This window comes from Borostomias antarcticus (genome assembly GCF_949987555.1).
Source record: "Borostomias antarcticus genome assembly, chromosome: 5".
Classification (NCBI taxonomy): domain Eukaryota; kingdom Metazoa; phylum Chordata; class Actinopteri; order Stomiiformes; family Stomiidae; genus Borostomias; species Borostomias antarcticus.
The window spans coordinates 5,572,943-5,589,502 of record NC_140238.1 but is presented as its reverse complement, the minus strand read 5'-3'; the positions used below and the strand labels follow the sequence as shown (position 1 = coordinate 5,589,502).

Genomic DNA, 16,560 nt, shown 5'->3' with positions numbered 1-16,560 from the left:
AATTAGCACTTCTGTCAATCAGACGGAGAGCAACAATGGCTGCCTCTCTCTCTCTCTCTCTCTCTCCCACCCCCCCTGACTCACACGGTACGACCATCCACCAGCTGCAATTTACACCTCCGCCAAGGCCCCCGCTGGGGGCACACAAATGAGCTTCAAAGGCCGGGATCATGTAGGGAATCACACACACATACTGTACACACACACACACACACACACACACACACACACACACACACACACACACACACAGGAATGTGTGTGCACACTTGCACATCAGTGGCATCATTGACAAAACAAGATTAACAGAGGTCAAATATTAAGAAATATGAGAATAACAGAATAGTAAACCACTTATTTTTCAAAAGTAACATGATAGCACAACAGCTACACACGCTGGGCCAGAGTCTGAAAGGGCCAGAGCCTCTGAAGGAGAGAGTCTGCTGGTCTTCCAACAGAGCCTGGTTCCCCTAGCATAACATAGCTAGCTATAAAATACAGGGATTACCAAAAACGTTTTGTGCCCGACCGTCATCAATCAAGGTGACTTCAAAAGCCTGGTCAGGAATGGGAGCATTCTAGCTGCTGTTGTACGTGTGGTTGTTCGGCAGATTTGTTGAAAATTGGTTTATGGATGATTGGCCTACATTGTAGCAGGTCAGTGTGGTTGCTCCAGTGACTGTGTTTAGTGCCATCTAGCTTAGTGCCATCTAGTTGGACAGAGGAGTCCGCTGGCTTTAATCAAATCATTCTGTCGGTATGCGTAAAAAGCTAGGAACTAGAGCAGCCGTTAGATTCACCACTACAGCAGGAAAGTAAGGAGCTATCGTAGCTGTTTGAAAACCCAACCAGCTATTTGCAAAGAAGAATAAGTTATCCCGAGTGAGAAGCAAGTCTCTTTGAAGTGGTTCAGGAGTGAAATAATTGTAATTTCCATTTAAAGGCTGTTAACATGGGCAGTCATTTGGAACTTTTCCCACGATACGAAGTGAGAGGCCAAAAGCAATGGCGTTCGTTTTGAGATAATGCTTGCTCCCAAATCCCAATAAAAAAAAGATCCCTCTGTAAGGATTGCAATAGCAATGGTAGACCCTTTGAAGAGCGGGTTGATATCTTTGAAGCTTTTTTTTGAGGGTTTTCAAACGCAAATGCCATTGAAGAGTTCAAAGACCTACAAGAGTACTCTGGCCATGCTCCTGTGTTTTTCTGGGCCTGCAATATTAAGCCTTTGGGCGAGCATGTAAATGTGATGTCATTGGACCCAAAGAGAAAATAAAAGCCCTTATAATTGATGATGAAAGGGAGGGTACTGAGCACACAAGAATACACATGCATACACACACAAACACACACACACGCACACACACACACGCACGCACGCGCGCACGCACACACACACACACACACACACACACACACACACACACACGCACGCACACACACACACACACACACACACGCACACACACACACAGAGCAGCAGAGGCCAATTTGAATCCAGTAGTAACAGCAGCCTTCCAGTGCTAATAGTCTGGCAGGAGAATGAGGAGAAGGGCTGCTTCAGCAGCATCTCAGGTCAATGGAATACATCCTGCAGGCATACACACACACACACACACACACACACACACACACATAAACACACACACACACACGCGCATATAAACACACACACATAAACACACACACGTACACACACCTTCACACAAACATACGCAAGCAGATATCGTACACACCTACACAAAAACACACACACACACAGATACGCGCCTTCATACCAACACACAATCACACACGTTCCCGGCAAGGTAACGTTACCGCCGCCGTGTCTTTGGGGGGGGGAAACGCCGTAAACGGCGGGTTGCAATAATGGCGGTTTAGATCTCAATGAGCACAAGTCAATGATTCTCCAACCCGGGGCTAATGCGAGTTAACGCTCCCTGTAGGGGCCGGAGAAGAGCTCACCGGTGAGTAAACGCTCTCCCATGGTCCTCATTACCCCGGCAGGCGCTGAGCAGGGCCAGGCACTGCGAGCCAAGGAAAAATGCAGCTTAAGCTAAAATAGAGAGAGAGAGAGAGAAAGAGAGAGAGAAAGAGAGAGAGGAGTGTGGAAAGGGGGGGGGGGGAGAAAATAGCAGTGGGGCAGCCGGCGTGCCGTGCTCGGGGAGAAGTAATTGTACACACTGCTCCGGGTTCCACTCTGGCGGAGCAGAATGGGATTTCTCTAAACGGCTAACGCAGCAAGCTAACGCTCTCCGGCTAGCGCTCTGTCCACAAATGGGACTGAGAGGCGAGAGAGCGCTCGCGCAACTCGGAGCCATTAGGGGGGTTGAGGGGAGAGGAGGAGAGAGAAAAAGAGGTAGAGAGAGAGAGAGAGAGAGAGAGAGAGACATAAAGAGAGGGGAAGGAGCAGGAACAAAGTAAAGACAAACAAAGTAAGAGCAATAACAAAGAAACCGGAAACGTAAAGAGAAATAGAGGAAGACGGGATGAAGAGAGGCCGAGGAGCCATAGAAGGACAAGAGACGACGGGAGGGGGGTGTTTTGTGTTTTCCCTCAGAGGGAGGTGGGCTGCAGTGCTATGCTAGCTGTTACTCCCAGCAAACACACAACGTCAGGGAGACGTTCAGATCATGTCTTAATAACCTCCGTCGGTCCAGAACCCCATTTGTACGTCTGCTGGACCCCTCAATATTCAAACGTCTGGCTTGGACCCCTCTAAGACGTCTGTGGACATGCAGAACCGGTTCAATATCTGAACGTCTAAAAAAACTTTCATTCTGGCTCCTAATTGGATGTCTTTGGACGTCCGAAAAAGACATCTAAAAGACGTCTTTTAGACGTGTCTTTGCTCAGTGGGCTGTCACCCTCTGTGGAGAGAGAGAGAGAGAGAGAGGGAGAGGGAGAGAGAGAGAAGGGTGGGGGGGGGGTACAAGGACTGCCAGAGGCGCTGTTCCCAACGCGCGGCCTCTCGGGGGGGGCAGGGGGACGGGAAACTAACTGAGGCTGCAGCAGCGCGCCGTGTTTCTCCCCGGCAAAAACAACCTCCGAAACACAGAGGAGGGAATGGGCGCTCGGCCCGGCGGCGTCCCAAACGTGCCGTGTTGCTGCGTCCGCGCCTTTGGACTCTTCCTCGGAGCTGTTCTGTCAGCGTCGGAGCGTTCAGTTCTCCAGCCAAAATAGCTGCCAGGCTTCAAGGAGCGTCCCATTGGCATCAAGTTATTCGACCTTTTTGAACTTAACATTAAGATGTCTGGCGGAGGCCTTAGACTTAACAGGACAGAGAGTTAGATCCAAGATCTCAATTAGCATAGAGCGCCCTTTACGCTAAAGCTAGCTAACCGTCTAAATGTGAATGCGACGGGTAGGAGGAGTACAGAGGCAGACGAGGGGACCCCAGGAGTGAGGCCTGTGCCAGACCCAGTCAGGCCTTCACTCCTCCTCCTCCTCCTTCTCCTCCTCCTCCTCCTCCACGACCTTTCCCTTCTGCTCTGGCTCTGGAAGCTCTTCAAGCAGGGCCCAGATAAACAGCTTAAACTCTCCAGAGCACTCGTCAGAAAGCTTAAATCACAGTTTAGAAGAAAATAAAGAGAATGAGGTAGGTGGGGGGGGGGGGGGGGGGGGGATTGATGGTAAATTGACCTTTGTGGACCTAAGAGGAGAAAGAGAAAGAACAAGAGAGAGAGAGAGAGAGAGAGAGAGAGAGAGAGAGAGAGAGAGAGAGAGAGAGGGACAGAGAGAGAGAGAGAGAGAGAGAGAGAGAGAGACAGAGGCACTTGTGATTTTCTCCAGCAGCTCAAATGAGTCTTGCCATGAGGGAGTATGGATGTGGTCTGTGTCAATTAGCAGTGCAAAATGGTGAGCGTATTAGCTGTAGGCTTTGTGCACACGCACGCACACACACACACACACATAGACACACACACTCACAGACACACACACACACTCACAGACACACACACACACAAACACACTCACAGAAACGCATACTGTACAAACCTACACACACACACACACACACACACACACACACACACACGCACGAACACCTGTGATAACTAGGTAGCACATCCAAAGAGTTCAGGGCAGACACATCCCTCGCTCTTTGAGGCCACACACAGGGCGACGGCGCTATGGTGACCGAGGCTAACGGGAAGTGACGGCGTGGAGAAAGGCTGTCTCGCCCGAAGACCGTCTGTCAACAGGCCTGACACAATACTGTCACCTTCTCCCCCCTATCCCCACCGCAATGCACATGATTAAAAAACGGCCAGGCCATAACACCACGGAGAAAGATCCAGAACGTGGGCCGAAAGAAAGGATCTCTACTCGCGCTGCTAACACGCTACTCCAATAGGGAGAGCAATAGTCCTGTGAACATGGGAACGGTGTGTGTGTGTGTATGTGTGTGTGTGTCGGGGGGGGGGGGTGAACTATTGTTCGGTGAGTGAGGGGGCATATCGCGCAAGCCGAGCGTTCAGAGCGCATGATGGAACCCTCAACGCGGCGTCCCCTCCCATCCCGCTCCGCACGCGGATGACAGAATTATGCCGCCCGCATCCCAGAAGCTCCGGAGGACGAGGGAGGAGGGAGGGGGGGGGGGGGGGGGTTGCGCCGGGGCGCGCCGAATTGGTTTAGAGACATCGGAGGGGCTGAGCAATATGATTTCTGCTTGACTGTCACAAATCTAGCGCAACAGGAAAATCAATTTGCCCCCGTGTGCCTCCTGGCTTGGTGTTGGGGGATCCAAATGCCAGGCGAACCCAGATAATGATACAGTGTATTGGATTTGCTTGGCGGAGACTGAGAAATGTCAGTCGGGGCGGTGGAGGAAGAGGAGGAGATACGAAGAGCGATATACGCAGAGGGGCACCCAGAGGTATCCGAGGGCTCAGAGATAAATCGGTGTCTGTCGGTGAGGCTTGGAAGTTGGCACTCACAGACAGACACGTGCGCACACACGCACACACACCTCTCCATCGATCATCTCAGCAAGAGTGTGTGTGTCTGTACAGTTGTGTGTGAGTGTGTGTGTGTGTGTGTGCATGTGTGTCTGTAAGTGTGTGAGAGTGTGCCTGTACAGTTTTTTTTTATGTATTATTTTTTATTTGACAAAGACACAAACAAGACAGAGACTAGACCCAGTATCACAAAAAACAATGTAACAAAACTCATATGTATAAAACACAATAACAAGACATACATGTAATACACACTAGTAGGACAACTAAAACAAAAACACAAAACCAGGGCTGACAAATCTGTTATGGACTACAGGTTTTTCATGCATCTCATGATCTGCATCACAACAAACACGGCGAAAGACAGCGTGTCCAGCCATTTACAAACTAACAATAAACCAACAGACAACAAAGGACAACAAAAGTCCAGCCGTTTACAAACAGACCTTAAACAGACAACAAAAGATAATCAGGTCATTTCCAGATAATCTAAAAGGGGACCTCAGATCTCAGAAAATCTGTTTCCAGAGTTCGTTTTTTTATCACCTGTCTTTTCCATGTTGGCAATTGAACTGATTTCCTTTTTTGAAAACACTGTGAAAAAGAAGATTTCCAGTCCAATAAGATCTTTTTTTAGCCACCACCATTCCCAACATTAATAATTTTTGCTTGTGCCTTGGGAGGGTCAGAGTGGAATCTGAGCAACCGAATACAGCCAGGCTAGGGTCGGGCTGAATAACCTTTTTGTAAATTTTTGAGAAAAAAAAATAAAAATATCTTTGACCAAAAAAAACATACAACAAAGGACAGGACCAGAAAAGATGGGAGATGGTTCCCCTTTCAATATTACATAGATGGAGACTTAGAGGGATCAAATCTATGTAGATGAACTTTGGAGTGATGGAGTCTATGCATCACCTTGAATTGGACAAGTCTGTATCTAACATTATTAGAGCAAAGGTGAATACGTTTTAGTCCTTCTTCCCAGATCTCGTCTGATGTCTCAATTCCGAGCTCTTTAGACCAGACTTTCCTGAGATGGCTTGTATTTACCAATGGAGAAAAAGTTTAACAAAATGAGAAATAAGCAGTTTAGAGTCTGGAGGGAATAAGAGTAGACTATAAAAAGGATGATTGTTTTCTCTGACAAAATCTCTGATTTGGAAATATCGTGTGATAAAATATAAGTGTGAGGGAGACAAAGTATATTTGTGACGGATACAAAGTTACTATTAATGTACAAATTCCCAATAGAGACTAGCTCCTAGCACCGACAGCGCCTACACACCTCCAGGTGGTGAAAGCCTGATGAGTCTGTGATGGGGCAAAGGAGTGGTTATTGCATATAGGGGAATGAACAGAGATATCTGCCAATTTATAAATACACTTAATCTGATTAAGAATCAGTTTCTTAATCAGATTAAGTATTTGTACTGAGTTTCTCAATACAAAATGTCCATCTATAAACTTACTTGGTGACTCCATTTTGGAGAAAAGCATATCTGGCAGTAAAGACATTCTAACTCTGAGAGAGCCTCTAGCTGTAACCACAATGGTGTAGAATGAAATAACTCTGAATTTCCCTGGTGTCAATAGGTGAGGGCTCTGGCATTACCTGACCAATAGTAATGCTTGAGTTCAGGCAGGCTGAGGCCTCCCTGATGTATAGATTTTTACAAATGAGCCTTACGAGTAAGATGTATCTTGTGTCCCCATACAAATGGTAAAATAATTTAGTCTATTTTCTTAAAAATGCATTATTAAGGTAGATTGGCAAGTTCTAGAAAAGATACAGCAATCTAGCTAAAGACACCATTTTAATGGCCTTTACACACCCGATTATAGATAATGGCAGTATTTGCCATCTCTCTATCTGAGATTTAAGTTTATCAATCATCTCTAAAACTTTTAATTTAAACAAGAGTTAAGGATTTCTGGGTATTTTAATACCTAAATATGTAAAGTGATCAGAAACCACTTTAAAGGGAATAGAATCTATAAAGTCTTTGCTTAGGTTATCTGTGAGAGGGATAAATTCACTTTTCCCCCAATTAATAGTATATCCTGAAATTTTCCCAAAACACTCAAGATAGTTTAACACATGAGGGATAGAGACTGTTGGGTCTTGAAGGCTTAAAAGTAAATCATCTGCGTATAAATTAACAAGGCTCTCAAGTTTTCCTACTTTGATTCCTTTGATGTCTGGCTGAGTTCTAATTCCTGCTGCTAATGTTTCAAGTGCAATATTAAAGAGTAATGGGGAAAGAGGATCAAAACAGAGGATACGGGACAGCGGTATAAAGTTTTCACCATTTCAATCAAGCATTCCCCAAAACCAACATTTTTAAGTGCCTCAAACATGTACAGGTATGGCCATTCTATCTGGTCAAATGCTTTTGTGCATCTAGAGAGAGAGTGGCTGCTGTATTGTTGGGGTCATGGTTGGCGTACATAGTGTTAAACAATTGGCGTACGTTACCAAATAAAACCCTGCCTGGGATAGATCCAGTTTGGTCTGGGTGTATAATAGAGGATATGCATTTACTAGTTACTAGTTTTCTAGTAGCTAACACCTTGGTTATCAGTTTTGAATCAGATTTTAATAAAGCTATAGTATGGTAACTGGAAGGGACTGATTCTTCTTTCTCCCTTTTCAACAGGACACAAATATTCGCCTCATAGAGAGAGTTTGGGAACGTCCTTAATCATTCTAAGAATCATAGGCGCAAGAATATCATAGAACGCTTTATGAATTTCTCACCCAAACCAGGACCAAATCAGGACCTGGTGACCTGCTGGAGGGAGATGCCTTAATGGCGTCAACCAACTCCTTCTCAGAAAAAGTCTAGTTCTTTTAAATGCATGTCACTAAGTTGAGGAAGTCCAGTTCTTTTAAATGCATGTCACTAAGTTGAGGAAGGCTGAGGGATTGAAAAAAATGGGCACGATCAATGTAGCTGTTTCAGTGGTATATAAATCCGAATAGAATTCCTCAAATTGGTCGTTAATATCTTGAAGGTTTGTGAGTAACTCACCAGTTTTAGAACAGATCTTATGGATCCACACTTTGCTTGTTCACCTTTAAGTTGTCTTGACAATAGTTTTCCTGGTTTGTCACCCAGCTCAAAGTTCTTGTGTTTGAGATTCAATAGAAGATTGGCAACCTGGCTGCTGAGGATTTCATTAAATTCATATTTTACAATTATGTTGTAATCTATTTGTTTAAGAGAGTTTCTCTTCCATTACTGAAAGGTCCTTCTCGATTTCCGTCAATCTGATACGTTTAAACTTTTTCCTTGATCATTCAAAGGAAATTATCTGGCCTCTAATAAATACCTTCAGTGTCTCCCACAGATTACAGTCTGAAACCTCTCCATTGTCACTCATTTCTAGGAACGTTGTCAGCTGTGACTCTTAAATGCAGGCTCTGTGAGCAAGGTAGGGTTGAAGCAGCAGCCATAATTCTGTTTGGGTAGATCAAGCATAAAGTTAAGAGTAACTGGGCTGTGATCTGAGATTGTTATATTATGATATTTTGTGACATTGATGTGAGGAATCAATCTCGAATACACTAAAAATTATCAATTCTAGTGTAAGTCTTGTGGACATGAGAATAACATGAGTAATCGCGATCTGATGGATGTTGCAATCTCCAGATGTCCACCATATTTCTTGATTTAATTAAATTATTAAGTGTAGAAACTGTCTTAACTTAAAGTGGTGGTTTGGTAGATTGTCTATCCAAGTATGCATCTAGATAACAGTTGAAGTCTCCCGTAATTAAAATATTTGTGGAGGTTGTATCGGGGATCAGGTCAAACAATTTGCGAAAAACGTGGAATTATCTACATTAGGACCATATACATTGATAAAAGTGTTAGGAAATGCATTCATACGACCAGAGATCAAAATAAATCTCCCATTTGGGTCCGTAGTCAGTGTGTCAAGCTGAAATGGAATATGTTTACGAAATAAAATAGCTACCCTCCTGGCTTTGGATGTAAATGATGAATTATATACCTGGGAGATCCAATTTGATCTCAGCTTTTGTTGACCCTTAGCAGTAATGTGAGTCCTAGGGGGCTTTTACCCCCACCTGGGCCGTTATTGTAAATAAGAGTTGCTCTTAATTAACTTGCCTAGTAAAATAAAGGTTGATGATGATGATGATGAGTTTCCAGTAATAAAATAATATCAGCTTTGAGAGATTTCAAGTGTGCATATACTTTCTTACGTTTAATAATGTGCCCAAGACCTCGTACATTCCAGGAAACAACTGAAATGCAATCTTTTTCTGCAGTCTTCTCACTGGTCAGTGACATTGTTTGTTTTTCTAACATAAATGACTGTCGTTTGAAAATAAAGAGAATAAACAGTGTGTGAGTGTGTGTGAGTGTGTGTGTGTGCGCGTGCGTGTGTGAGCGTGCGTGTGTGTGTGTGTGTGTGTGTGTGAGCGTGCGTGTGTGTGTGTGTGTGTGTGAGCGTGCGTGTGTGTGTGTGTGTGCGAGTGTGTGACAGCCAGGTGAAAGGACGGCGCTGTGGAATTCCTCTCTCCTATGACCATTGTCAAGGGTGACAGGCGTCCCGGGAGCGCTCGGCCGTGTGACACGCGGCGTCGCTCCGGTAACCAAGGCGGGGCCAGTGACAGCCGCCGTCTGAGGGGGAGATAAACCACCGGCGCGGTCACGGCGGCCGGAGCAGGGCGGGGCGGGGGTGACGGCGCAGCGGACCCGCTCTGGGCTGGACCGCGCCTACAACCCTGGCTGGGTCACTGGTACGAGGGCCTGACGGCCTGACTTATGACACGAGGGATGAGAGCAGCGACTGAGAGAGGAGAACACACACGCGCACACATACACACACGCACGCACACACACACAGACACATACAGACACACACACAGGCGCACACCCACACACACACAAAAAGAAAGCCAACGTGTACTATAACAGACAAGGCTTTGAACACCATCCACAACTCCCATTACTACAAAAGAAAGTAAACAAACCGTTATATCATACTGTAACTGAATTAGTTCTCCTCGTTGCTCTCGTATGCCTGGTGTGAGATCATCTAATTACGGCTGATTGTAATAAAGCATCCAAAACACCCAATTGTAATACAGCATCCAAAACGCCTGATTGTAATACAGCATCCAAAACGCCTGATTGTAATACAGCATCCTAAATGCCTGATTGTAATACAGCTTCCAAAACACGCCAGATGTTTCTCACGCCGGCATCCTTCACAAGGATTTATTTGGCACGGGAATATTTTTAGATTTCCTATTAATCACATCCGTCCTGATCATTTTCGCCTGCTGTCTCGGAATTTCACTCCGGATTTCTCGCCGCGGCTCCTGGCAACGGCGTTCCGGGCACCGCCGTCCCACTTTTTCATTAGTGTCAATCACTCCCCGCCGCACACGCTCAGTCTGTCCGCCCGGGAGAGAGCGGGATACAAAAAAAAGAGAGAGAGAGAGAGAGAGAGAGAGAGAGAGAGAGGAGAGAAAAAAAAACGACCACAACAACGCAACGCCGGCCTCGGGAGCTGGCTCGGGCATTTGTCCCGCCTCGTCAGGGTGATTGACAGTCCTGAGAGACGTGGACGCGCCGGTCAGCCCCTCAATCAGGAAGAGCCGACGGGGGTTGACGGGAGGGCAGTCGGATCTGGCGGCCGCTGTCTGCTGGCCGCACGTCACTCTGTGCACGCACACGCACGCACACACGCACACACACACACACACACAAACACACGCACTCGTGCACGTGCACAAACCTCTCCATCGCTCCCATTCATTACAGTATGCTCTCTTTTTCTAAACGGCTAGCTGTCTCTCTAGGGCCCAGAGAGACAGCTTCCTAACAAACTTTCTATTGCCTCTATTGGGTTTTCAATTCCGTAGCTCAGGATGGTAAACCTATGCCCTAGGTAGACATCAATAAAAACATCTTGATCAATAAAAGCCATCAAAAAAACTATCTACAATACGAATGAATGGCAAACTATCCCTATGCATGATAACAGCACCGGCCTGCTCCACGTGAGCGCGCCTGTAAAGTGCATCATGTCGTTGGTCAATACCTGTCAACACAACTCTGACAGAGACAGAGAGAAGGAGAGAAAGACAGAGAGAGAGAGAGGACAAACACCGATCAATCGGGCCCAGTCAAATCATCTCAACACAAAAAGAAAATGATATGAAATATTGGAACGAAACCACCAAATCACAGAGCAAATTAGAATTCTATTTGCGGCACAGCGGCAGGATAGCTGACCAGTGTGACAGAAACAGGCTGTCACAGGCAGACCTGGCTACCCAGGGAGGACAGGCTGATCACTTTGTCATCAGGGAGATGTTGAGACAGAATCTCACCTCTTACTATACTGTGAGAAATTTGAGAGACTTAATAAAATAAATGCTCAGAAACGGTCATACCTGCAGTATGTGGAGAGAAAAGTCAGTGTGCTGTATTAGCTGCAAAATATGTTGACTGTTGTCATACCTAAAGGGAGTGACTACATCTGTAAAACATATTACCAGTTCCCCATGTTATTATATTATAAATTGAATTATTGTGAGATGGATTTGACTGTATTGTTGATATTTGTATTGTTCCATGTTTATTTCTTATTATTTTTTTGTTAATGTCATGCCAATAAAGCTTAATTGAATTTGAGAGAGCAGTGTTTCCTATGGAACTGATCTCTTGGTGTGGTGGTGTGTGAAAAAAAGTCATTTCAAAACCAAAGCGGGGGATCGGAGACCGCCCTTCTTCCTCCCTTGTTCCTCTCTCCTGTCCCCTTCCTATAAGTAGGCCTATAAAGATGGCCTAACTTATCTCGTAAGGCTGCTAAAGTCCTAGAGCTTAAAATGTAATTAATTACATGTAACTGGACGGGATAAAAGAGTAACCACACACAGGCACTTAATAAATCATATGGTTTATAGACATTTTAATCAGATGTATTGTAGGTTACCATTATAACAGCAGCTGTTATAATGGTAACAGCTGCTGTTTTCTGTTATTTTGATTGGCATTTTTTAAGTAGCTGGAGGAACATTAACGCAAGCTAGTGTTGGTTCAGCCAGCCAAAAAGACCGTCGCACAATCCATCAGGCAGCGTTGCACCTGACTCGCACGAAAGTTGCAGAACCTACTCGCGCTTGTGGTGTATGTCTCCTTGACAACGCTCGTTTGAAGGGCTGACTGACGGACAGACAGACAGACAGACAGACAGACGGACAGACGGACAGACGGACAGACGGACAGCAGCGCGTAGCTCAAATGGAGCAGGTTCCGCTTCGGCTCAAACTGTATTTTCAGATAACGTTACGTAACGTTAGCAACACAAGGCCAATTTATCATATTCATTTTTTACTTGTCCGATCAGACAACTGCATGAGGCATTCCTCTTGCCGAACAGAGTTTACTGGTCCCTAGGAAGCGGGCAAAACTGTTAGCCTACAGGTAGCTTGCCTTGTTCCTTAATCCCCCGGTGTGAATCATGGCTAGCCGTCAATAACCTAGCCTACCTGACTGGTCTCATCATTCTCCTCTCTCTTCCTCTTCAATAACCTAGCCTACCTGACTGGTCTCATCATTCTCCTCTCTCTTCCTCTTCAATAACCTAGCCTACCTGACTGGTCTCATCATTCTCCTCTCTCTTCCTCTTCAATAACCTAGCCTACCTGACTGGTCTCATCATTCTCCTCTCTCTTCCTCTTCAAAAACCTAGCCTACCTGACTGGTCTCATCATTCTCCTCTCTCTTCCTCTTCAATAACCTAGCCTACCTGACTGGTCTCATCATTCTCCTCTCTCTTCCTCTTCAAAAATCGTCGTATGCCCATCTGGAAAATTGTATTGATATATTAGGTTATAGGATCCGCTTGTTGTCATCAGGGAATTATAAAACCAAAGGCTTTACCAACGTGCTTGAGATGGGCAGGAGTTGTCGGCAGGTCTAACTGTAGCTATAACGGCACTTAGATTACTAACATAAATTTATTTTAGACAGTAGGCTAGGCATTTTGAGGAGTAGGCCTAGGTGCCAGCACCAGTGTTTGGCCCAATCCAAACACTGGTTAACACTATGGTAATATTTGAGCGTCAATAGCCTACCTATCTTTCGTTGTAACCTCATGCCGCTCACTGAAGAAAAAATCCCTTCACGCGCCGAGTCTTCCGATCACCTCAGAAAGGAGCAGCATGGAGCGGCACAGAGCGCGCGGCCTATAGGCTCTTTATTGAAACTAAATAGTCCTAATGTGGATGCCACAGTGATTTTGAAAGCGCATTTAGGCAGAAATATTTTAAAGTTTTATTTATATATAGCCTAATTTGTAAAATTGTTTTTTGTATCAAATGTTTGGTGTGGCGGCAAGGATCTTGCCGTGGCGGTGCGCCACGGCAAAAACCTTACCAGCGGAAACGCTGGAGAGATAGAAAGAGAGTAAAAGAGCGAGAGACAGACAGAGAGAAAGTTAGACAAACAGACGGTAAACTCCATAGCAACGCCCTTCACGGTAACACAACCCGGTAGCTTACCGGGCGTGGCGCCTGGCCCGCTGACGGGGGAGATGGGCCCCGAGCCGGAGCGTGATTGGTTGGAGCCTGCTGGGGATCCCGCGGGGGAGGGAGAGGGTCCGCTGCGCTGGCCGGGGAGGTGCGGCGAGGCGTGGGGCGAGAAGGGCGACCGGGCGGGGTTACTCTGCTCGCCCTGGCTACTGGTGGAGCCCGCCGCGCTGACGGCCGAGCTCAGACCGGCCTCCGTCCCGGTGGGGAGGTCGTCTATGGAGCCAGACAGGTCCTGGAGAGAGAGAGAGAGAGGGAGAGAGAGAGAGAGAGAGAGAGAGAGAGAGAGAGAGAGAGAAGGTAGTAAGTGAGTGAGTGAGAGTAAGAGCTCATTAGGAAACACTGGAGACCTAAAAAAAAAAAAGAAACGGTGTAAATGGGAGCGAAAAATAATGGGCAGCTTTAAACCGATAGGTGTGGGGTGTTTCGCTCCACTTGCCGTGACACAGTTAGAATGCGTTCATGGCGCCATGGTACCCACAGGCCAACCATGACTCCCTCAGCTGTACTGTCACTGTATGCCAGCACCACCGAGCTAAGAAGGCCCGTTCGGTGTGAATAGTAATGATTTATTTACGTCATTCAGACCAAGTGCGAGTTCATCTTTCAGGCACTCCCTGTGGCGGAGGGGAGATGTCGCGGGGGGGGGGGGAAGTGGCTGAGTGGCTAGGGGGGTATTTCCCCATCTGAATGCTGCGCAGGGGATCCCTTGGCGAGTGCGCTGGCAGAATACTGAAGGCTGCTCTCCTAAAGAAAACAGTGAGGGAAAGGGGGCGGGGGGGGGGGGGGGCAGGGGTAGTAGAGAGCCCAGGTGTTGTGTGACGGCTGCTTCTTAAGCACACGTCGGCAGCGTTGGGCTCCAGTTGCAGTTTGCACTGGGCGAGAAGGGGGGCGCGGGGGGGGGCACAACTCTCTTGTCTAGGATCCGCCGCCCACTGGGCTCAGCCCTCGACCTGCACCACCCCCCCCCCCCCCCCCGCCACCCCCCCCCCCCCCCCCCCAGGTACCCACAGGCCAACCATGACTCCCTCAGCTGTACTGTCACTGTATGCCAGCACCACCGAGCTAAGAAGGCCCGTTCGGTGTGAATAGTAATGATTTATTTACGTCATTCAGACCAAGTGCGAGTTCATCTTTCAGGCACTCCCTGTGGCGGAGGGGAGATGTCGCGGGGGGGGGGGGAAGTGGCTGAGTGGCTAGGGGGGTATTTCCCCATCTGAATGCTGCGCAGGGGATCCCTTGGCGAGTGCGCTGGCAGAATACTGAAGGCTGCTCTCCTAAAGAAAACAGTGAGGGAAAGGGGGCGGGGGGGGGGGGGGGCAGGGGTAGTAGAGAGCCCAGGTGTTGTGTGACGGCTGCTTCTTAAGCACACGTCGGCAGCGTTGGGCTCCAGTTGCAGTTTGCACTGGGCGAGAAGGGGGGCGCGGGGGGGGGGCACAACTCTCTTGTCTAGGATCCGCCGCCCACTGGGCTCAGCCCTCGACCTGCACCACCCCCCCCCCCCCCCCCGCCACCCCCCCCCCCCCCCCCCCCCCCCCCCCACCCGCACCGCAACGGTACCCTCCACCCAGTTCCCCCGGCTGAGACCAGGGCCGTGCTTTAACTCAGGAAGCGCCGGTTGAATGTGCGAGGTCCATCGTTTGCACCGCAGCGCGCGTTGTCATTGTACAGAGCGCGTCTATTGCGGATGAGGGGAAGTGCTTTGACATTCTTGTGTCTTCACATTTAAGTTCCTTTCTCTGTGCTTGTGGTACAGGATTAATCATTGTCTAAACAGTGTATCAAAGAATACTAGTCCCAATACAATACAATGCTTTTTTACTCATTGGTTGTAAATAAGCACATGGGCAAGCAGAGCTGATGGTGAACACGGTGAGTGATTGCCTTGTTGTGGTTAATGTGAGCTCCATGGTGGCACACAGCCTATTGTTTCCTGTCACGCTTGGCTGGCAGCCCACCTGCTCTGCCAGCCTGTCTGTCTGTCGCATGGCATCACGCACCCGCGCTCAGCAGAGCACACCGGGCGCTCTCTCTCTCTCTCTCTCTCTCTCTCTAACTCTCCCTCTCTCTCAGCCCCTGGTGCTGTTTTCTGTACCAACCAATCAGCTGTCCTGTTATTCTGAGCATGATGATGTCACGCTTGGTCTCGGCCAATCGTCTCGGGTATAACTCTGAGCCAGTCACCATAGGTATATGGCATTTGACACAGCGGGGTCCGGCGGCGCACGGTAACCATGGCGATAAAATATCACCTGTAGGCCGATTAATCCTGTTTGAATATGGAGGCTGCCAAGGATCAGATCTCCAAAAACGAACGCAGTTTTGCCTGGAATACATCTAGTGCCCGACAACAGATTCATGACCAGCAAGCTATAGATGGGGCCGATAACGTTGATGACCATGACGCAGTAAACATTGAAATTTAACTCTTGAACCACAATGCACAAATTTAGCCCCATGTGGAAATGCTATGCGCCTTTAAAAAGGTGAATGAGAGGCATTTGTGTGCGTCTGTGTTACTGCATGCTCCCACTACATCTCTGGCTAGGACCACAGGGCAGTAAGCGGGCCCGTCTGACCATCTTCACAGTGTTTACAACAGAGAACCCGTCCAAATACCCAACCATCTGACTGGGGCTCAATCCAAAGTGGCCCAAATCCAATTTGTTTGCCTCTCTGCCGCAAATTGCTCTGTGCATTGAGTCTCCAAATAGCTGTCAACTACTCCCAGTTGGCATCTTGTATCACTTAATTCGCTTCTGAAGCATGTAATTGTCATAATAAGAAAAATATTGAGGTGATAATAACCACTTACTTTGAGATGCCCAGAACCCCTCACATAATGGCCGCCCTATCTAAAGTCCACATTTCACACAACATTTGAGAGGCAGTCGTTTGTGACCCCTCACCCCTCCGGTGCTGCGCCGTGCGCTGTCCACCTCTCTCTCCTTCTCTCTGTCCCTCTCTCCTTCTCTCTCTCCCTCTCTCCTTCTCTCTCTCCCTCTCTCCTTCTCCCTCTCC

General features: G+C 47.5%; 1 protein-coding gene across 1 annotated transcript in view; it reads right to left on the bottom strand.

Moving 5' to 3' along the window:
* The window catches only part of LOC311308659 (AT-rich interactive domain-containing protein 1B-like), a gene marked incomplete at both ends in the record, with an annotated part of 129,714 nt that overhangs the window by 35,841 nt on the left and 77,313 nt on the right, over positions 1–16,560 (bottom strand). Inside the window, one exon of the mRNA XM_084437666.1 lies at positions 13,513–13,774. Within this exon, the coding sequence (XP_084293792.1) occupies positions 13,513–13,774 (262 nt within the window). The remainder of the gene's footprint in view (positions 1–13,512; positions 13,775–16,560) is intronic.